The sequence below is a fragment of the Aspergillus pseudoviridinutans genome (assembly GCF_018340605.1).
Source record: "Aspergillus pseudoviridinutans IFM 55266 DNA, scaffold_4, whole genome shotgun sequence".
Lineage (NCBI taxonomy): Eukaryota > Fungi > Ascomycota > Eurotiomycetes > Eurotiales > Aspergillaceae > Aspergillus > Aspergillus pseudoviridinutans.
The window spans coordinates 3,170,859-3,192,844 of record NW_025091284.1 but is presented as its reverse complement, the minus strand read 5'-3'; the positions used below and the strand labels follow the sequence as shown (position 1 = coordinate 3,192,844).

General features: G+C 51.9%; 8 protein-coding genes across 8 annotated transcripts; 5 read left to right on the top strand and 3 right to left on the bottom strand.

The window, feature by feature from the left end:
• Window positions 1–1,992: 1,992 nt before the first annotated feature.
• Window positions 1,993–4,054, top strand: Asppvi_006545 (electron-transferring-flavoprotein dehydrogenase; the record flags this gene model as incomplete). Its single annotated transcript, XM_043302446.1, has 3 exons — window positions 1,993–2,293; window positions 2,372–3,890; window positions 3,955–4,054. The coding sequence occupies 3 exons, from the start codon at window positions 1,993–1,995 to the stop codon at window positions 4,052–4,054; spliced, it is 1,920 nt and encodes a 639-aa protein (XP_043158381.1).
• A 1,255-nt stretch (window positions 4,055–5,309) lies between these two features.
• On the top strand, window positions 5,310–7,310 carry Asppvi_006544 (putative pre-RNA splicing factor Srp2; the record flags this gene model as incomplete). The annotated part of the gene is made up of 6 exons (XM_043302445.1): window positions 5,310–5,361; window positions 5,752–5,880; window positions 6,010–6,170; window positions 6,639–6,712; window positions 6,772–6,868; window positions 6,927–7,310. The coding sequence occupies 6 exons, from the start codon at window positions 5,310–5,312 to the stop codon at window positions 7,308–7,310; spliced, it is 897 nt and encodes a 298-aa protein (XP_043158380.1).
• A 1,231-nt stretch (window positions 7,311–8,541) lies between these two features.
• On the top strand, window positions 8,542–9,665 carry Asppvi_006543 (dihydroneopterin aldolase; the record flags this gene model as incomplete). Its single annotated transcript, XM_043302444.1, has 2 exons — window positions 8,542–9,393; window positions 9,462–9,665. 2 exons carry the CDS (start codon window positions 8,542–8,544, stop codon window positions 9,663–9,665), a joined length of 1,056 nt encoding a protein of 351 aa, XP_043158379.1.
• A 1,279-nt stretch (window positions 9,666–10,944) lies between these two features.
• On the top strand, window positions 10,945–12,732 carry Asppvi_006542 (AGC family serine/threonine-protein kinase; the record flags this gene model as incomplete). Its single annotated transcript, XM_043302443.1, has 1 exon — window positions 10,945–12,732. One exon carries the CDS (start codon window positions 10,945–10,947, stop codon window positions 12,730–12,732), a length of 1,788 nt encoding a protein of 595 aa, XP_043158378.1.
• Window positions 12,733–13,173: 441 nt separating this feature from the next.
• On the bottom strand, window positions 13,174–14,856 carry Asppvi_006541 (putative cyclin; the record flags this gene model as incomplete). The annotated part of the gene is made up of 1 exon (XM_043302442.1): window positions 13,174–14,856. One exon carries the CDS (start codon window positions 14,854–14,856, stop codon window positions 13,174–13,176), a length of 1,683 nt encoding a protein of 560 aa, XP_043158377.1.
• Window positions 14,857–15,745: 889 nt separating this feature from the next.
• Asppvi_006540 (ELL-associated factor) lies at window positions 15,746–17,038 on the bottom strand (the record flags this gene model as incomplete). Its single annotated transcript, XM_043302441.1, has 1 exon — window positions 15,746–17,038. The coding sequence occupies one exon, from the start codon at window positions 17,036–17,038 to the stop codon at window positions 15,746–15,748; it is 1,293 nt and encodes a 430-aa protein (XP_043158376.1).
• Window positions 17,039–17,670: 632 nt separating this feature from the next.
• Window positions 17,671–19,134, bottom strand: Asppvi_006539 (Dor1-like family protein; the record flags this gene model as incomplete). The annotated part of the gene is made up of 1 exon (XM_043302440.1): window positions 17,671–19,134. One exon carries the CDS (start codon window positions 19,132–19,134, stop codon window positions 17,671–17,673), a length of 1,464 nt encoding a protein of 487 aa, XP_043158375.1.
• A 406-nt stretch (window positions 19,135–19,540) lies between these two features.
• On the top strand, window positions 19,541–21,443 carry Asppvi_006538 (acid phosphatase DET1; the record flags this gene model as incomplete). The annotated part of the gene is made up of 3 exons (XM_043302439.1): window positions 19,541–19,555; window positions 19,616–20,512; window positions 20,583–21,443. 3 exons carry the CDS (start codon window positions 19,541–19,543, stop codon window positions 21,441–21,443), a joined length of 1,773 nt encoding a protein of 590 aa, XP_043158374.1.
• Window positions 21,444–21,986: the final 543 nt, after the last annotated feature.

The window sequence follows — 21,986 nt, the reverse complement described above, 5'->3', positions numbered from 1 at the left end:
AGAAGGCGACTGGAAGATTAGTTTCGGCGTTCCGGGCGGTGCCAAGACCAGGGTCAAAATTCCAAGAGCAACAGGAAAGTGGGAGGTTGGGCCTTTATATAGGCTGACTCACAGCGCCCGAGAGTGCTGGCGTCAGGGGAGGCTGGGCCGGGCGGTGGCGGCAAAAGCAGCGATGGAGGTCGTTTCCATCCATGGGTTTGGCTGCTTTGGGGCATCTGTTTGTGACTTAGCGTTCCACTAGCGGCTTCCGGGGTGGTCAAATCCTCGAGGCTGAGTGGCTTGCCTCTCCTTCATCCCAGCAAGCGCCATTCTGCCATTTCTGGTTGGCTGAATGTGAGACCCATCTAGCGCATTTTCTTTGGGAGCCCCACCAAGCTGTACACGCTCTGTTTGGCTGTCCATCAGACATCCCTTTCTCCTCTGATTCTCCATGGTTGCAGCCACTGGCTGTTGCCCAGTCCGCGTCGCTCCTGCAACTGCTCGTCAGACCCACTGCACCCATCCATCCATACCTGTTCAACAAATAAAAGTGCATATCGCTCTCAGTGGGTTTCCCTCGCGACGCGCCTCCTGTCGTGCCGCTTTAGTGGATGGCAAATGAACAAAACTCTTTTCTTTTCGCCCAGTCGTCACTTTTGATACTGGTGTTCCGTCCATGATTTCCTACCTATCCTTCCCTGTTTATGAGGTTGTTTGACCTGTCTATGATGGTGGCTTGACCCAGCAATCGGCTTCAAAATACTTTCCATTACTGGAGTTTGAGCTGAGATGGATCAGAAAAGTAAATAAAAAAAAAGGACGAGTCTGTCTAACCACTAGCCCTTGGACTTCTGTCAGTGATAGTCCGCGCGATTTGTGAGGTGTTTCATGGTCTATCTTCCCCCCTCTAGACTAGAGCCTGGACGCGGACCTATCTATCCCCAGATCTCACGAGTCACGGTTCGTGATCCACCAACTTGACTAAAATAAGGCTCTTCTGCTTTGTCCAATCGTCCTTCTCCTATGCCATACTTGACATCAATAGAACCTAGTCAATGATGAAATCATGTCCATGAGCAAGTCTCCGTGGAGAACTCGGTTGAAGATCAACTGATTTTCTTATTATCCCCCTATCAAATCAAGCCTGGGTAATGCATGGACGCTATGGAAGTCGTTAATATTATCCAATATATATCAGTATCAGATTATAGGCTGGTGCTCACCTGCGTATAAGCCAAGATATACGGGGTATATGAATTTAGGCTGTGATGTTATACGGTCGGCGACCCCATAACTTCTTCCATCATAATCAACATCTCAAGTGCGGAGTGAAAAGGTATCAGCTGGGCCTATCCTGTTCTACTTCTAATCTACATTATCCAGATCTTCTCTTCAGCCACGTGTAGAACCTTACATGATACCGGTGGATAGTAAGGTTGTCTGTACTCCGTACATACCTTCCCCTCCCGAAAGGTAAACGGTTAGATGCTTGTCATGTGGACATGTTGAGCCTCACACGTCTTTCATGTGATTCCATCGCAGAGCCTCGTGTGGCCTGAGTCTCCAGCACTAAGAAGCGAGTTTAGGTAATTTGCTTTGTAGAGAGATACGCACGTCATGAGCCATCTCAAACCATCAGTTTCGTGTGAGCAAACGAAGCTCTTCACCTACCTAGTGTTCATGTCACTGTTGAATTCGGGTTCCGACGGAATGGACAGTTTACCAGCGGAAAGACGAGGTAGGAGGAGGATGATTCCCATCGCCGAGATTCCCATTGGCTGAGCTAACCTCGGGTACTGTCCACCACCGCCAAATTCGGCCATCCCACGAAAGTCCCACCATAGCCTTTAGGTCATACTCGGGCTGTTCACAGGGCTTCTTCTGTGATTAATATCTCTCCAAGTTTTACTTCTTGGAAGGGCTGAATTGCCATGTCTGCTCATCATCTGTAGACTTCAGAGGTACTAAGAGTGGCAGTTCGAATCCCCTGTTGCAGTTTTCTCCGATATCGCCATGGCTTCGAAAGGAGCCGTCTTGCCTCTCTTGAGGCGCGAGTTGCAAACAAATCGCACACAACTGAATAGAGCCGCTTCAACCTTTTCGACGGTTGCTACGACCGTTCGGAACAGGAGAGCAGTGTCCGCTAGGCATTCGGCCCGCCACAGCGCGCTTTTCTCTCGGAGACAACTACTCGGTCAAACTCGGGCATTTTCGCAATCGCTATCGGCAAGGCTTCCAGATGAGCATGATCATTTCGATCCCCGTCAAGTAGAGAGGGAGTCGGATGAGGTGGACGTGTGCATTGTTGGTGGCGGTAAGAGCTTTAGTGTTTGCCAGTTATTCGTGGCTACCCAGCGCTTTGGTGGCTGACTCAATCTCTTCACCATCGCAGGTCCTGCCGGTCTTGCGGCAGCTATCCGACTGAAGCAACTCGCAAACGAGGCTGGAAACGAGGAGTTCCGTGTGATTTTGCTGGAAAAAGCGGGAGAGCTGGGCGCACATATACTTTCAGGCAATGTTCTTCAACCGACCGCAATGAATGAGCTTCTGCCCGATTGGTTGTCCGAGGATAATCCATCACGATTTGAGGGCGCAACACCGGCACGGGAGGACAAGATGCGCTTTTTGACCAAGAACTTGTCGTTCCCGATTCCCGCCCCACCCCAAATGAACAATCATGGCAACTACATTGTCAGTCTGAACGAGCTGACGAAGTGGTTGGGTGAGCGAGCTGAGGAATTGGGTGTCGAGATCTACCCTGGATTTGCCGCTAGCGAGTTGGTCTACAATCGGGACGGCTCCGTCCTCGGCGTTGCGACAAACGATCTTGGTGTTGGTCGGGACGGCAAGCCCAAGGACAATTTTGAGCGGGGTATGGAGTTCCATGCTCGTGTCACTCTCCTCGCCGAGGGCTGCCATGGTAGTTTAACGAAGCAGGTGATCAAAAAGTATGACCTCAGACGCGATAGTCAACCCCAGACTTACGGTATCGGGTTGAAGGAGGTGTGGGAGATTCAACCGGAAAAGTTCAGGTCGGGAGAAATCGTGCATTCTATGGGATACCCGCTTCCTTCGGATACCTACGGTGGTGCCTGGATGTACCATTTTGGAGAGAACTTGGTTAGCATTGGGTTGGTGGTTGGTTTGGATTATCCCAACCCATGGCTTTCACCTTATGGAGAGTTCCAGAAGCTCAAGCACCACCCCTTGTTCAGGGAGGTCTTGGAGGGCGGTAAATGCATCTCCTACGGTGCTAGGGCGCTCAACGAGGGTGGCTTCCAGTCGATTCCTAAATGTGCTTTCCCAGGAGGCGCTCTCATCGGTGACACTGCTGGCTTCTTGAACGTTCCCAAAATCAAGGGCACTCATTCGGCTATGAAATCGGGTATGTTGGCAGCGGAGTCTACCTTCAATGCTTTGCAGAATGACAACAACGGTACTGTCTTCCTTTTCGAATACGAGGATGCTCTTCGAAAGTCCTCGATCTGGAAGGAGTTGTACGAAGTGCGCAATATGCGGCCCTCGTTCAAATCGCCGCTCGGTCTTTACGGCGGTATCCTCTACTCCGGCTTAGAAGCCTTCCTGTTCCGCGGTAAAACACCCTGGACACTCAAGCACCACGGTACAGATGCAGCATCCACCAAATCGGCATCTGAATGTGAGAAGATCGAATACCCCAAACCTGACGGCGTGATCAGCTTCGATATTCTGACCAGTGTGAGCCGAACTGGAACGAACCACGAAGAGGACCAGCCTGTCCATTTGCAGGTCGCTGATTGGGACAAGCATACGGACATCGCTTGGCCCAAGTACCAGGGCGTTGAAAACAGATTCTGTCCTGCTGGCGTCTACGAGTACGTCGAGGATTCAAGCAAGGAGCACGGTGTTCGCTTCCAAATCAATGCCCAAAAGTAAGTCTTGATTCCTAGGCGCATTTTTCCTTTTTTGCCTCATGCAGATGCTAACGACTCACAGCTGTATCCACTGCAAGACGTGTGATATCAAGGTACCAACACAGGATATCAATTGGCAAACGCCTCAGGGTGGAGAAGGCCCTAAATACTTCAAGACATAAGCTCATACCCCCTGTAATTTCTCTTTCGTTTTCATTGTCTTGAATTGTTTCCGTGTCGTGTGGGATCGATCGTTCGAGTCTGTCCTCCCGGACTTCCGGCGATCAACTCTACGGGTTAGAGCATCCTTCTACTCTGTTGACATCTTGTTCCTACTGACAAGTTCTCCCTTTTTGGGTGATGTTTGTACTATACAAAAGGATATACAAAACTCAGCGTACGTAAAATGTACAGGTTGGTTGGATATACAGAGTATCAATAGTCTCGCATTACTACACTGGCACACGAAGTAGAAATTTACGTCTCTCGCTTGGGAAATTCTCACTTAGCAGCACGCCATGAGAACTTCGGCGACCCAGATTTATTTTTGACGCTGAAGTTGGAGCCCCGTGGGGACTGGAGAGCTGAACCATGGAAATGGCCGCGATGTTTCCGGTGATGGCAGACTATAGGTGAGAAATACCTTATAGCTAGTACCCAGGTGCCTAGATAATAAGCTGGTATCCGCAGCTATCGTCACAACATTTGTTTTCCGTCGAGTGTTGATCGGTTGGTCAAGAAGAACAATTTGGACTCTACAAGACTAGCGAATATTCTAAGGTGAGGCTGTCCAGAGTTCTCAAGGCAATTTGGGCGGAGCCACGTGGATCATCAAAGTGAGGCGGCCATTTCTGACTGATCGATCACGTCTCGCATCGTTTCGTCCGTCGCTAGAAAGAGAAAAAACTGACTGGAAGAAACATAGCCCTGCCCAGCACTACCTAGTCTAGTCTACTGATTGGCGGACAATTCACTTAGCTAGGGAAAGAATGGATAAACTGGTGGTGATCGCAGGTACGTACCTCTCTAGTACTTTCGGTCTGGCGGTCAAACCAACCTCCACCCTCCTCGTCTCGACTTTCTTTCTCCCTCTTCAACCTCACAGTTCTCGCTCCCATCCACCTCTCACCTGCTCCTTCTTCATCTCACCGTTTTTCTCACCCGATATATTGACCTGACTTGTATCTAGCAGCTACGTCGTCCTTCCAACCTGGCCTGGTTTCCATTTTCCAGCCCGTCGTACGAGCCACATCTGGAGATTCTGCCGTTCCACTACGCCGGATACCAGGAATACACGGCCATATCAATCTCAGGAGCTCGACTATCTGAACCCCAGGACTCCTGATCTTCCGCTCATCTTCTTTTTGACCTGGATCGTTTTGGCCACCACAAGCACAAGTCCGACGGAAGCCAGAATCATTCTGCTGTCTAGCCGCCATGACTGAGGTTTCCTCCACTCGACTTTATCTCGGGAATCTTCCCCGCAACGGTATGCAGGCCTTTATCATCAATTCTACCCTTTCCTAGGAGATATCCCCGTCTGTCTCAACCCGGATTCTGTAAACCGTCAACTTGCGCCTTCCAAAACCACCAGGAGAGACCCTTTTGGACCACCTGCTCTTCCCATAACCCTGATGGGTCTCCGAACTGTTTACTGGAATCTTCCTTTGTCCTTGGACATGGGGATGTGAGGGCGAACAGGCATCTCCCACATCCTAAGCCTCCAAATTTCCCGGCCTGCAGCACCCCAACGACTACGGATATGGTTTTCTTTTGGCAGTTCAAGCTCGTGCTTTTCTAGACTGCTCGTTACTTGTGTTGCGATGAGCTGACTTTTGTCGATGGCGCCCGTGTTGGCGTCGTTGTTGCTTTTATTCAGTGACCAAACAGGACATCGAGGAACACTTTAGTAGCCATGGCTCCGGGAAGATCACAGAGATCAAGTTGATGAACGGATTCGGGTTCATCGAGTACGAGGATGCGATGGATGCTAGAGATGTCGTTCCTGGTAAGATTTCCCTGAGCAGCCCTACCTTCACTTTGGACAGGATCGCCTGGCTGACAATCCACCATATAGCATTTCGTAAGTTGTCGAAGCAAATTATTGACATTATCAGCTTGACTGATCTGTAAACAGACGGCAGCGACTTCAAAGGCGAGCGACTTACAGTCCAATTTGCGCGTGGACCACGCCGCAAAGAAAATTTCCCTGGACCCCCGGATCGCCCTAATATGCCTCGTCCTCGTCGTACGATTTTCCGCATGTTGGTTTCTGGTCTCCCGGAAACAAGCTGGCAGGTTAGCAGCCCATCTCTTTTTCTATTAGGGCCTCCCGGATACCACACACAGCCTGGCCTCCCAGTGTTCCATGCGCCTTCCCTTTTCCCAATCTCTGTACTTTGACTTCCAGGAATTCGGACTCAGGATCCATGAGGCTCGAAGTCAAACACATATGTCAAGCTCATAGAATCTGTTTGCTTTTGACATGACCTCGCCATGTATCCAAGGACGTTCAGACGCCCCTGTCCCGATGGTCGCAATCCGGATGTCCACGATTCTCTTCTTGGATCCATGACAGTGTGACCACTACGGACTTAAATAAAGCTTTGGAGCCCTTGGATCGACATAAGGACTGTTCCTGTTTCATCCCTCCAGTGATTTGTGTCTCTTTTGTCCTGTCCACTTCTCCTGGCCTTCTTGCATTACCGGGTTTTGACTGGTGTCTACTTTGATTTGGAAGCCGATTCTTACCACTGGATCATATAGGACCTGAAAGATTTTGCACGTCAATCTGGTCTGGACGTTGTCTACTCGGAGACTGGCCGCGAACAAGGAAGAGGGTGGGTGAAGCTTGAAATGCCACGGATGATAATTTGCCAATCATTAACACCGAATCAAGGTTCGTTGAATTCGAGACTGCAGCTGACCTGAAAACTGCCATCGATAAGCTTGATGGACGAGAGTTCAAGGGCGCCCGAGTGAGCTGTGTCGCGGATGTAAGGACCTCGCCAAAACATGTGGTACAAACCAGGATTCTTAATTGTTTGCTTCCAGATCCAACCTCACGACGATCGCGTTTTCCGTGATCCATATCGGTCTCGCTCACCCCGTCGCAGTTACCCTCCTATCGACGAGTACGACAGGAGATTCCCCGCGCCTCGCGGTTATAGCCCCCGCGCCCATTACAGGGAACGCTCGCCTGTTCCGCTTCGCCGCGACTATTATGAACGTGAGGGCTACGGCCGTCGCACCCCTCCTCGGCCTCGGATTGAAGATTATCCCCCTCCTCGTCGTCCTTACGATGACCCCTATGATGCCCGGCCCCCACCACCTCCCCGCCACTATGATGACCCGTACATGGCACCGAGACCCTATGGACGTCCTCGGACCCCCCCAAGAGGCGACTACCCACCTTATGACCGCCGTGGATACTGGTAGAATCTAATTTTCTGCTTCGATCGTGTTGCATAAATGGCGGATACCCATTCAGTCTCGTTTCATTTGTTCCATGACTTTCTGCGTAATTGTTTCCTTTTACTGGGATGCCTGCAGCTTTACCAAAGCATTCGATTACTTAGGACCGAATCGCAAAACATACCATGCGGACCTCAAGATGAAGGGACTTCCTATATCCCTGTTGAGGGGTGGAATTCCGGGTACGGTGTGACTACAATCTCTTGCTTGCATGTCCAGGATGGAGCTCTATTCCGGGGATTGGGCATTCGACGGGTACATGATTGTAGGACTTACGACTTTCCTTGGTTAATCACAAATCTCGCCAAGGCTTCTGGCTGCTAATGATACTGGTCGATATCGACTGAAACCCCCTGTCCGTTTTTATCTTTGTGAAGGGATCTTACTGGACTTTTCGACGATCTGGCCCTTGAAAAATCCGATACCGGCCGTTTCTCCTGGGGAAGAGCTTACTTGTAAATCCGAACTAACTAATGCTTTACATCTACACTGGTACTTTTCAGGCTGTTTTCTTTTGAAAGACCCGTACGCAGGTATGCGCACGGGGCTAATTAACGTTGTCCGACATCCTAACTCGGACAATGTTTGATTGATGGTATAGAAAAAAACTCGAACAGAGGTAAATCCTCCATAGGTGGAGTCCTTGCTGGATTGAAGTGTAATGGAGTGTGGGGAGCTCGATGCTGGTGGACAAGCCCACCAATGCTTGACACTTGGGAGATGCCGTTCGCATGATTTCAATTAAGGCCGTCTTGGAGCTTAACAAACGTTCATGTAAAGAACCAGTAGGGAAATCTTTGCCCACAATCCATCCTAAGCGCTATTAGAGTTGTGTCGAAGTATCATCATTCTTCGTCATGGGGTCTCGCCGCGCTACTAGAGGCCGAGCAACCCCACTATCTCCATTGTCAAGAGTCAGGACTTCGATTTTCTCTCAGACTTGCTCAATAGCTTCCTAAAATATTGCGTGGAACGATCTGAGAGCTTTATTTATTCATGTGTATTTTCTTCACTTCCAATTGATTCGAGTTTATCTTGATTCTGTCCCAGAAGAGGGTTATTGCTCAACAAGATCCCCAGATACTGCCACTAACGTCAGCGAATTTACCCTGTTGAGCGTTAAAGCCGATACTTCTCCGGTAGATCCATCTCCATACAACAAACGCAACATTACTCTCGATACATATCCCTAAATATGGCTGAGCAACGGGTCAATGTCCATATCCCCTCCCACCCAGCCGTCCTGGACAGCGTTCAGCTTCGCAACATTCAACTCCCTTTGCCCGTTGCACCAGACCCATGGCATCGCGACGGAAAGCCACAACCGTGCACCGCATCACTGAAACTATCCTACTCGTCGGCTATCGCGGCCGCAGCCGCCGACGATGTCTCCCTCTCCCTCGATTACGGCAAGCTGTACCGCCGCCTGGAAGAAGACATCCGCAACATGGGAAAACACAGCCTCTCCCCAAGTCAGCGGATGGTCAGCGCAGACGGAAGCCGGAGGGACGAGATGATGCACATAGAGATCGGGCAAGATGTAAGGCTGACTGCAGGGATTGTCGCGAACTGCGGCCTGGGGCTGCTCGATGAGACGGCTGCTGGGATTCGGAGAATGTCGCATGTCCATGTCCATCCGGGCTCGAGGAGAGGGAGTGCGTCGGCTGAGATACAGGCGCCACTCGCGGGGCTGTCGTCGGTGAGTCCGCCCATTGATGCGGTGTTTGGGCAGTGTGAGGTCTGGTTGCAGCTGCCCAAGGCGCTGCTGCGTGCGGAGGAAGGCTTGAAGTATCGGAGCGTCACTGTCTGGGGGTATCATCAGGGAGATGAGAACACAGTGCTTTACTCAGAACGGTGCCCTGTTGTTTTGGAGGAGGAGTTCCGGATTGATGGTATCAGGTGCCATTGTATCCTTGGGGTGAATTCCCATGAGAGGGTTGAGAAGCAGGCTGTTATCATCTCGTTGGAATTCAAGGGGCCTGGGCAATTGGCTTGGGGCTCGACGGTTGTTGATACTTATCAGCAGATGACAAGAAGGGTTGCTGAGGTAAGACACTCAGCGTCATACTTTTTTTTCTGTCAAATCTCAAACTGACTTGCGTCTCCCTGTCTCAGGAAGTGGAAGAAACCTCGTTTCAGACCGTGGAGGCCCTGGCTACCTTCGTTGCGCGCATAGTCACCGTGCAGTTTGCCAATGAACGAGTCACGGTGAGGGTCGAGAAACCCAGCGCACTGTCGTTTGTTGAGAAATCTGGGATCGAAATCACCCGCTCACAGGCGTTCTTCGAGAGGTCAGATCTGGAAGGAGGAAGGTTATAGTCAAAGCCTCATCGGATTGTGTGGCTTTGTGCATATGATGTCCTAACATACCCAGTCTATACAACATGTCCCTGTCAGCTTACTGTCAGCTTAGTTACTGGGCACATATTGTGGACAAATGGACAAATACCCGAGGAAGATTGATCTTGAAGCGACCTCTCTTCGTTCAACAGCAGGGAGACTTCTTACGCAGGCTTACTGTTTCAATGACTTCGTCTTGTAGCAGGACGTGAGTACGTACGTAGTTCTCTTCCTGACGGTTACCTCCGCCTTACCGTGTAGATCACTTACTAGTAACTCAATGATATATGCGCGCAGAACAGACTAAGCTAATCTATTCCTCTTATTCGTATGACCTGCAAAAGTACACATGCTCAGTCCAAATGAAGGATACAGACCATTATCATCGCCATCTCGATCCAATGACGACAGCACGTGAAAGCAGTCTACTCAAAGCGGAATAGTCTCGCTTAGGTCACACGGGTTCTGATTGGCCCCGCAACTCCCGCATCATTTTCGAGTGTTAAATCGGCGTTTCTCTTTCTTTGTGAAGTTGGATCTCTTGACATTCAGCTTGCCATTTTTCCCTTACTTCTTGCTCTCAAGAAAATCATACCATTCCTCTTCACTTGGATACTGATCCAACTTCATAAATCCGCGTTTATCTCATCTGCCGTTCCTCTATGTGCCTGTCTGCGCCCTCCCTGTCCTCGTCCGCTTTTATCCGCTTTGCTGGCTGCCTTGCCAACTCTCGCTCCTTGACCTTGAATCGAACCGTTGGGCTTGCTCCCCGCGGATCCCTGGAGAAATACGCGTTCTCTAATATTCAAGTCTTGTCGGCTCCCCTGCTGTTCGACTTCTCAGTTGCCGAGGTGGTTTGGCTAGGGGTCCCTGGTCCGTCCTGAAGAAGGGCGGACGGTAAACTGTGAGATACTCAGAGCTACGGGCGTGACTTCCTGCTATATTACGAGTGGGAGCGGTGACTTCTGCTCTGAGTTTTTCGCATTGAAGGTATGTCTCGGCTCCCTGGATAGTCATCTCACTCCCTCCCGCGTACTCTTTCGCGTTTCGCCTCGAAATTACCCCGCAATGGCTGACAAGGGAGCTGACAATCATTTTGCGTAATCAGATATCCTTCGATAGGCTATTGCCTGTTTACTGTTAGTGGTGGAGTGGATGAATTAAGGTCTGAATCACAAAGCGTGCTTGTTGGCGCTTTCCGACCTCATTGTTGGAATCTTGCCGTCGCTGTCCTCGACCGGGATCCCTTGCCGAAGACATGGATGCACCGATGCATGATGACCTTTCCGTGGGAGACGTCTTTGCACCCCAGGCGGACATGTCGCAACCTCGTAACGATGCCCTTCTCGATAATAACCCTGATACGCGCTTTCGCATGAGTGGTGGCAGTCCCACCCGCAAGCAAGTTCCGGTCACCAAGGATGTCAATGAAGTTAGTCACTTTCCGGCACACAACCTCAGCGTTGAGGCCTTGTCCGGCAGACCAGACCGTCGCAGAAAGAAGAAAAAACATCAGGCAAGTGAGGTTCCCCGCGCCATCTCCACTGTCCGCGGATTTACTCCACTCGCCTCTGGCGACGAAGACTCGGATTTCTCGACCACAAGCGCTAAGGCTCGCCCTTCGTCACGAGCACGTGCTCATGCGGAGAGCAATGGAAACAGCCCCATGGTCCAACCTGCCGCATGTGGCGTGAGCGCTTTGAAGCTTCAGCTCGATTCGCTCAGTTTGTCCGGCAGCGGTAGCCCTCACGCTGTGCGGAGTGACCTGTGTTTTGAAACTCCGAGCAACGCAAGCGTCTGCTCGGACAGCGACCAGACAGAGGTTCTGACTAGTTACGAAGTACCCCTGGAACATGATTTTGTCAGCTCCGATGCCGCAGCGGAAGAAACGTCGGCGAGTCTCCCCGGTGCGCAGGACGTCCGTACTCAGCTGTGCCGCAAAATGACAACCGCAGACTTTGAGCCGTTGCTCTGCCTGGGCAAGGGCTCCTTCGGAACCGTGCTTCTTGTACGCCATGCGCTCACTGGGAAGTTGTACGCTCAGAAGCAGTTCCGTAAGGCATCGCTCACCGTTCACAAGAAACTCGTGGAGCAGACCAAGACTGAGCGCGCGATTTTGGAAAGTGTGAACCGTCATCCATTTGTGGTGAAACTGTTCTACGCATTTCAGGATCACGAAAAGCTGTACCTCATCCTGGAATATGCCCAAGGTGGTGAGCTGTTTCACCACTTGGCGATGGAACGCATGTTCGACGAAGATGCCGCAGCATTCTACATGGCGGAAATGGTTCTCGCTCTCGAACATCTGCACCAGAATGTGGGTGTGATCTATCGCGACCTCAAACCGGAGAACTGTCTCCTGGACCGCGATGGCCATCTGCTCCTGACCGACTTCGGCCTCAGCAAGATCGCAGTCAACGATGACGATCGCTGTAACTCATCCCTGGGCACCATTGAGTACATGGCTCCCGAAGTCGTGCAAGGTAAATCCTACGGCAAAGCCTGCGACTGGTGGTCTCTTGGCGCGCTCGGCTACGATCTACTCACCGGCTCCCCGCCCTTCAAGGCCAACAACAACGCCAAGCTGCAGGAGAAGATCGTCAAGCAGAAGCTCACGTTGCCCTACTTCCTCGGTCCGGACGCCAAAGATCTTCTCACCCGCCTGTTGCGCAAGGAACCCTCCAAGCGACTCGGCTACCACATGCCCAAAGACCTGCAGACCATCAAGAATCATCGCTTCTTCCGCAAGATTGACTGGAAGGCGCTCGAGCGCCGCGAGGTTGACCCCCCTATCCTCCCCGTCATCACAGACCCGGCTCTGGCGGAGAATTTCTCGGCCGACTTTACTGCCCTGCCGCTGAGTCCGGTCGTCACCAGCAACGGGTTTGACGATTATTACTCTCTTCGCCGGCGCCCCAGCCAGCGTGCAATTTCGACAGGCCCAGATGGGATGAGTTGCGACAATGACCCGTTCGGTGGATTCAGCTTTGTGGCTTCCAGCAGCCTACTTGACAATGGTGTGGGTGTTATGACCCAAGGTTACTGATAGCCTTTTTTTGGTTGTCCAATGGTTGCATTTCACTTTCGGCCTTGTTTCAATTCTACTACGACTAGCGTTACTTGAGATCTTGCTTGGAAATCGTATATAGCGGATTCTTTACAATTCAAGTATCAACGGAGAACAATATCCGTTCTATATTGCTGTATTCTCAAATCATATACTATCCAAATCAAGTCGACCTGCCCGCCAACCAATGCATGCTCAAAGTGTAATGCATAAATGCAATGAACGCAGCTGATCGAGCCGCTAAAATGATCGTTTATATGACCACGAGGTAGTGCGGCGTCATCCCAGGTCACTGATCAGTCAATCAATTTGAGAGACTCCCTCCTTTTCTTTGTCTGGATCATGTATGTTCTCTGCAACTTAGTAATTGTAGTTGTTCGCAAGAACACAAGGAGTTTCAAGTCTACCGCGAAGTTGCAATCAAAGCTCCCCTTCTTCACTGCCCCCGCCTTCATCTTCCTGAGCGGCTTGTTCCGGCTGTGAGGGCGGGGGTGGAGGTGGCGGCTGAGGAATATCGGGAGGTGGTGGCGGTGGGGGTAGAGGTTGATGATGAGGGTGCCCTGGGGGTGGTGGATGCTGCTCCTCGAATGACTGCGACCTCCCGAAGGACGGCCGCCGTCGTCTCGCGGGATCATCGTACCCGCGGTACCAATCGGGTCCGCGGCGATCGACTGAGTTCCGTCTGTTGGGGATCCTCGCGCCGCCTCCGGGCGGTGGTGGTACTGGTGGACCACCGTGCGGCGGCATATTCTGTGAAACGATTTCGTCGATGCGTTGTTGGATTGGATCGGCTTCCCTTAGACCTGCGCCTTTTCCGCCGCCGGGAGGGCGGTGATCGCTATCTCTCCGTGGGAATGGACGGGGAGCCGGTGGTAAGGGATGCGGGTGACGGTGGTGAGTGGGGGGATGAGGTAATGACGGAGGTACCTGGCCGTTGAGATGGGGCCGGCCCTGGGAGGAGAAGGAGGAAGGGCTTCCTGCGTTTGGTAGGCTTTGTGAGGAAGGAGCGGAGGGGCTCTGCTGCTGATCCTGCGAGCTGCCGCGTGGCGCCGCATCCGACTCCCTGCGTGGTCGTTTCGGAGAACGCTCTCCGTTGGAGGGGGCTGAGACATTTCCTCGAGATTTGCCGCTGTCTTCTGGCTCTTTCGATCGTTTCCGGCCGTGATTGACGTCTGACTCCGCTGCAGGACGATTTGCGGGACTGCCAGCGTGGGGGATCCTGGTCTTCTCAGTGCCCTCGTCCGACAGTATTGGGGTGGTCGGGTAGTACTGGCTATGTTTCTGCATGGCATTGTTCTCGTAGAGCTGTGCCATTCTCATGCAGGCGCGACGCACCTGCGTCAGATCCACGTCAATCTGCTCCCACCACGGTCGACCGCGGTCGTCGTCCGGAAATCCCACGTCGCAGTGCCGCGCTGCGGCGTATAGAGCGGCGGCAGCGATGGTGCGTGCGTTGAACTGTAGGCAGAGGACGGTAAACATGGAGTCATTGACAAAGGCCCATGCGGCGTTGCGGAGCGGTTTGTTTTCATTCGCGCCGAAAAAACAGATAAAATCGTAGAGGATGCGGTACGGCTGTTCGAGCTGCAGGTCGAAGCAGAGCGCCTCCAGGAGTAAGTCCTCATGGTGAAGGATCGTGTCCCTCCATTTCCAAAACTCCTTGGATTGCTCGTCCACCACCAGATTCGGCTGCTTTTGCGCCACTCGGCAGCAGGCCACCACCAGCTCTCTCATCCTTCGAACATTCTCTTCGACTTTCGTAGCTAAGAATAGCGCTGTGGCCGCGATGGGATAGGGATGCATGCCCGGTCGTTGCGGTATATCGACCATGCTGTACCGCATGAAGAACCGGTGGAGGTAGACGGCTGCGGTGGCCAGAGTGAGCTGGGGCAGCTTCAGCATGATGCCGACCTGGGTGATGAAATTGACACCTTTGCTGCGACTAGTATGCTCCGCTTCCATCTTCATACCATCGAGTTGGGATGGCGTACGAGTGAGTTCTTCATCTGTGAAGAGCCATTGGGCTTGCGATGCGTCGAGGACGGGATTCGGCTCAGCAGGTACAGGCAGTTTCTCCGGGGAATGCGACGGTGCCGAGGCCATGACGTATTGAGGATATTGTCTTGCCGCAGGTCAATCACGGTGGAAGGCAATCAGGTTGACAGAATGGTTCCTTCTGGTGTTTGTTGGAACGTGCTCTGGTCTATGAACGGTGTTCAAGTCCTATCTCTTCGAGGAGGACAGCTGAGCAGGGCGCGCTGACCGCACGTGGTGCTGCGTGTCTGTCCTCCCTCCACAACAAGGAGATGCCAGAATTGCGTGTTTTATGAGTTTGTATCAAACATAGCGCATGGAAAGCGTCGTGGTATCGCAAGTTGACTTTTCGCGATCAAGATGACTTGTGAAGCGTGCTCAGCCAGTAAACGAGCAGATGGCGTTTGCCGAACGAGTGATGGGGTAGGTGCGGAAGAAGCTCCGAAACTCTTCTGCTTGAGGAGCCGAAATAACCCTTCTGATTTGATCAAAAATGGCTCTCAACGATAGGGTATACTGTGGTCTTGTGAAGTCCGGATTGCTCACACTGTCTCGCAACAATCCAAAAGATAGTCTGGAGTGCGGATGCGAAAGGCCCGGATCATCGAGTTGTTCCGGGGTATGTAGATCAGCTCCAGTTGACATAGTACAAGGAGTATCCGTATCCTACAACAAATCAGGCTGCTTTTGAAATTGTGGCGAGTTCAGTTGAGAGATAATAAATCCGTTAGATTTCTGTGTACAAGTATGATTTGATCGTGGTATCGTTACCCTCTAGTGACCTGGTGGACTGGGCTGGGACCAGTGCCCTCGCTGCAAAACTCCAAAAACGACGCCATGCACGCAAATAAATCTGACACATAGAAAACAGAATACTGTAGACAAAGGTATCGCGACAATTCGGAGATGGGACCGAGATGCAAGATGTGGGAAAATAAGACAATAGAACAGAAAGGTATCATTCCTCCTCACTAACCTCACTCTCATCATCACTGGGAACGTGGTACTGCAGAGACGGTGGCTGGTACTCCTGCTTCCTCGCTTCTTCCTCGAAAGCAGCCTCCATCTCAGCCGCTAGTGCATCGTCATCGTCTTCAATCTCCTCCTGTGTTGCCGCTGCTATTTCCACCCTCTCGGACGAAGCACCCCCGCGGCCGACAGGAGATGGAAGCCGCAGAGCTTCCATTTCTTCTTCCTCATCATCTTCCTCGTTTCCCGGAGTATTGTTGGACGAAAAGTGTGCTGGATTAACCCTGAAAGCGGGACGAGATGGAGGGGGCGATCCCATATCGATGATCAGATCTCCGTCAATTATGATATTAGAGCCTGGTGACGGAGCCGCCTTGAAGGATGACACCAACTCGGTTCCAGTGTCCGAAGGGGATGATTTTGTTTCCCCAGCTGGGATCTCCGCCGCCGCCTCTAACTCTTCCTCCTGAGGCTCTTCCCGCTCAACTTGCGCTGGAGGCTCCAGATTCGTCTTGGGAGCAGTTTTTGTTTGGTTTCTAGAGGGTTTGCTCGGGCGGGGTTGTTGACGGAGAGGATTAGTTTGAGGCTTAGGTCGAGCTTTGGGACTTGGAGTGGGTTTGGCAGCCGCGGTGATCAGGGGGGTATTGGCTTTACTGGCATTGAGATGAGCTGACACCGCACCATCCGAAACGGACTTGTCATCGTCAGCGTTTTCTTTTGGCAGGAAGTGACGGTAGTCGTAGGGATTGCTGTCATCAGCGGGACCGTCGTCATTGTCAGCGGCTGTTTCAACTGCTCCGTCATCACCAGAACCCTGGTCATCGTCATGTAATGTTCTCAGCTGCGCATACTGCTCCTTCACCTGCTTTTCAGTTTTATTAGGTGCCGACCGAAGATTGAAGTTCAACTGCGTCGCAATCGGCTCGAGAACAAAGACCTTACGGTCCGGATCAAAAACCAAAACTAGATTCCGCTCGCGGGACTCCAGCGTAGCATGTTCTGGATCCACGCTGCCTTTGTATGAGTATGTTATAACACTATGCTCGGCATTCGGTGCCTTGTCAGTGATCGTGAGGCTATACAGGTCCGGATATGGCGCAGATTGGGTGATATGGGTGCGTTGCTGCGAGGACGCGGACTTCGTTTTATAATTATACTGAATGTTGATTAACTTCGATTGCGGTTTCGTGTCTCCTCCGGCCAATTGATCACCCAAGATGATAGGGTAGTCTTTGGTGGGATCAATTAATCCACCCGAGGGGAACAGAGCCGAGGTGGCCATTTGAGACAAGACTCTGGCTTAGAGAGATCGAACGGCTTGCACTGGAAGTCGGGCGTTAATGTATGTGAAACCTGTGCTCTTCAATATGCCGTATAAGAAGGTCTCATTTCTTTGTGTAATCAAGCACAAAGAAGACGGGACAACTACACACAAGGGAGTCCGTCACTCCGGGGAGGACAAAGAAGGGGGAAGGAAGATGGTACAACGAAAATCGACCATAGAGGAATAGGAACAGAGAAAGCGTAAGGGTATACAGGTATGGAAAAAATGCTGCAGAGAGCAGCTAGACATGTCAGCTACAAGCTGGCATCTGACTTGAAGCATGAAACGTGCCGAGATGAGATGAGATGAGATGAGACGGGATGGGATGTGACGGGGGGAAGGGAAGATGACGGCGGTCCAGACAACGTTGGAAGGCGGAGGCCAAAAGGCGCCCGCAGCTAGACCTGAACAGGCTTAGAGTCTCTGGGGCCATTCCTTTTCTGATGAGGACGCCCCATCAGCCGATCACCCGTCGACCCTCAGCGGCAGATATATCATATGGATATCGTGACTATCGACTGGAAGAAAGTCATTTCTTGAGGCTCTCAAGTCTAGCCTACTGGTAGCAACCTTTATCTCGCGGATGTTGTTCAATGAGGGGGTGAAGTCACCCGCGTGGTCCCTTTGGAGGCAGTTCCGGTGAGTTGTTCCAACCGCCCTGCCAAGGCTCGGTGCTTCCGTGTAACCTCTTCCCACTCATGAGCGGCACCCCGCTCGTGCTCGTCTTCCGCAGTACTCATCTCCGTCAGAATCATGCTAAAGTCTCCCCCCAGCCTTCCCAAGCTAGCAGCGCAATATAACACTTGGGTTAGAAGACTTTCGCGGGAGCTCTTATCTTGGACGTTGGGTAGATAGGTGCGTAATGTGTCAGTCAGGAGCTGGACGAGATGCATGGGAAAGGTTGCCAAAGCTGCTGGAAGGCATTGTAACGGGTCATCCATGCGAGTCGGCTGTGACGAGCTCGTTTTAACGCGGGCATCAATCCCTGGCAGTCCTGCAATAACCGACTCTGACTCGGCTTGGTCAGGGGTGAAGATGTTCTTATACAAGGAAACAATTGCAAAGCTCTGCTCCCTGAAGATCTCAATGTATCGTTTCAAGAATTTTTCTGTCTGATGGCCGTGAGACCAGGACGAGTTTGGGGTCCCTTCCTTCTGATCTGTATTCCGGGTTCTGCGCTGGGTCTCCTGGTCTGCTAGTTCTCGTAAAGGGTCCAATGCCTCCAGTGTCGAAACCAGATTGGCCAATCTGCAAACAAGAAACAATGCACCGAGTGCGCCTTCCCCGGTGCCCATTCCGCCGTCACTGTGCAAGCCCTCCAACTCCGGAGCCACGCGACGTAACCAGCCTACCATTCTCATAGCCGCTGCCAACCGAAGATTCTGCGTACGAAGACCCGCTACCAAATTCGTTGTCATCTCCTTCATCGCATCCTCGGCTTGAGAGGCGACATCCTTGACGAGGGGGGAATCAGGGTACAACGTCTGTAATCGCTTGATGTGGGCGTATAAATCCAAAGCAGATGAGTAGGTTGTAGAAAACGAGGTGCCGCCAGCGGCAACGGAGCTCGCAGCTGCCGAAGAGACAGCTGTCGATAGAAGAGAGGGAAGTTCTAGAATGTCGGAAAGTCGATCGACATTCCTCGCCAGCTGCATGACCTTCTTTCGCCGCTCCAGAGACGGGTTCTCTGCGGCTCGGCTGTACTTGGTAGAAAATCGGACCGCCTCTTCGTCAAGTTTGGGGATTGCATCTCGTAGATTTTGTGTGTTGCGGGTCAATTGGGGAATCGAGGTACGGAGCTGAGAGAGGTTATCGGCAGAAGTGATGAAGGCCTTGTGCGAGCGATTCGATAAGGCCTGGAGAGACAGGAGGGTAGAATGCGAGGATTGCGCCAGAGATTGCGGTTCTGTCGTTTCCAAGGCGTCGAGCGACAGCGTTGACAATCGGTTCAAGTACTGAGCCGTAGTCATGTCATTATCGGGAGCCAACGGTGTCGAGGCAGCATTTGCTGGAGAGAAATGAGGAGCCAACAACTCGTAAAGATAGTCAGTCATGGTGGATCCCGTGGCCGTTCCCTTTTGTAAAGGGAGGAACAGTTGACAAAAACAAAGTACAGCTGACCGATGGTGGAAGAAGAACTGGCTAGAAGCTGATGCGACGAAGTCTCGAATACCTTCTTACCTAGTGGTGATGCGGTACGGCAGCCATTGCGGCAACAAGCGCATCTCCGCATTTCCTCCTTGACGCTACGCCAGTCTATCCTAAACCCCTCCAGCGCCTCAGCGTAACTAAGGCAGTTCTGTCTAGGCCCATCTTTTTCTCTCCGTTATAAAGCCAAACCCGCTGAATATCTAGTCATCTTGATATTGCTATATCTCCTAGTGGCCAGGGCTTGTCTGCAACTTCAACAATCTCACATCCGATACACCCCTCCCAACATCAACCGATGTTGTATCAACCATGGGTAAACCGCGGGTTAGCTTTCCCTCGGTAGCATTCTATGTCTGACACCTCAGCGTCTCACTCAGTCAATAGATGATCATCTTGATCCGCCATGCGCAGTCAGAAGGAAACAAAAATCGGGAAATCCACCAGACGATCCCTGATCATCGGGTCAAGCTCACACCCGAAGGACATCGACAAGCAAAGGAGGCAGGTAGCAAGCTGCGTGCTCTTCTACGGCCCGATGACACGATACACTTCTTTACCTCCCCCTACCGTCGGACTCGGGAGACTACAGAGGGGATCCTCGAGTCATTGACTTCCGATTCTCCGTCCCCGTCGCCATTTCCCAGACATACCATCAAAGTTTACGAAGAACCGCGGTTGCGAGAGCAGGACTTTGGCAATTTTCAACCGTGCTCTGCGGAGATGGAGCGGATGTGGCTGGAAAGGGCGGACTATGGACATTTCTTCTATCGAATCCCGAATGGTGAATCTGCTGCGGATGCCTATGACCGAATCAGCGGCTTCAATGAGTCGCTCTGGCGTCTATTCGGGGAGAATGATTTTGCCAGTGTCTGCGTACTGGTAACCCATGGTCTCATGACGAGGGTCTTTCTAATGAAATGGTATCACTGGAGTGTTGAATATTTCGAAGATCTGCGCAACATCAATCACTGCGAGTTCGTCATCATGAAGCTCAACCCGGACAATGGGAAATATGTGCTTCAGAACAAGCTGCGCACATGGTCCGAGTTGAGGAAAGAAAAGGAAAACGAGACACAACGAGAGCGAGCGTGCAAAGACCTCACTTCGGCTGCTTCTTTCACCCCGGACCCCTCTCCTGTCCCGATCATACGCAAATGGGGTGGATGTCCCGACGGCTGTAACCACGGTCTTCACAGAAAAAGATCTTTACGATCTTCACGGACGACTGGTGGTGACCTGACGCGTGTTGGGAGTGAGGCGCAACTCTCCACGAGAAGTAATGTGAGTTATCCCTAGGTTGAAAACAATCATGGTCGAGTACTGGAGAACGACGCTGATAGCGCAAACACAGGTCGATCAGCAATACATCACGGCCCCCGAGCCAGCACTAGGAGACCGTTCCACAGACATTAGACCGATAGACCTGACTGTTGCTCCCCCTGACGATCCCTCGAAACGAGATGTTGAAGCTACTTGGCAACCCACAATTCTCCCCACAGACTTTGATGCCAACACCGACCGCAATACTCAAACATCCAAAAGGCCCAGCCCTCATCCGACGCCCTCCGCTGCTTCGAGCCCAGGGCCGATACCCAGGCGGCCCGACCTAGCCAAGTTTCACCGCGACAGCGAGGATCATCTCCTGCACCCACCAAGGTCAAACTACGCTCTCGTCCACCTCGGCGGCCGCGACGGCGGCGGCTCCCTGAGTGGCGCAAACAGCGTCACTCCGTCCGATGACGAGCGCGAAGACGCAGGTTTCTGCGGTGACCGACTCGACCAACACAAGCCGAACTCCTCGCATGAATTCACCGACGACGGCGACGATGAAAGCCACACCAAGCAGGTACAACGACCGAAGCGGACGCGCTCACGCCGTAACCACAACCATAACCGTTACAACCCCGGCCACAACCACAAGCACATTCACCACTCAGCCTCGGTGAAACGCAGCAACTCCAAAAAGGGGGCAATGCACACCGGCGACACGGACAGGTCGCAAAATACCACGTACACCCCTGCCGAACCGCCCGCTCAACAAGAAAACCATAACGACCACACACACCTTGAGCACGAATCCCGGCAGGCCCATGTACACGCAAACGACGACGACGACAACCACCACAACGGCGCAGATGACGAGGATGACATCGACGCCGAGCTCGAGGCCGAACGACAGCGAGATCAGAGTATTAGAGGGAGTGTCTACTGATCGAATTTCCATGCATTCTCCCTCCATCGTTGGCTCCCCATCCCACCTTATTGCACGTGCACACGCACACGCACGCATTTCATATGACCGTCTGCGCTTCCCTAATTTAACCCCTGTTACGATATCTCACGATAGTTTCCATGTTGATACCTTGAAAAGAAGCATAGTATGAGAATGATGCATTAATCCATCGAGCGAAAATAGAAAGAAACGCTCGCATTACTATCTCGTTCCATTTTCCTAGTGGTACGGCGGATATAGACGCAGATTTACCCAGTGTATCGTATCTATCAGCAGGTACAACGACTGAAAAGGCAGATACACCTGAGAGCTCAATCATCTCAAGATCAGTCCGCAATGGAGTTCATCAAGTTTCCACGAATCGAGATCCAGGCAGCAAGGCAGGTCAACGCGGAGCCTCTGATGATGGTTTACACAAAGTATCTATAGTACTTGCAAAAAGAGTATATGCGAAGAAGCGGAGGCGAGAAGATATATTTCTCGTCCCGGAAAGAAGAAATCAATTGTCTTGTCTCTTTTTTC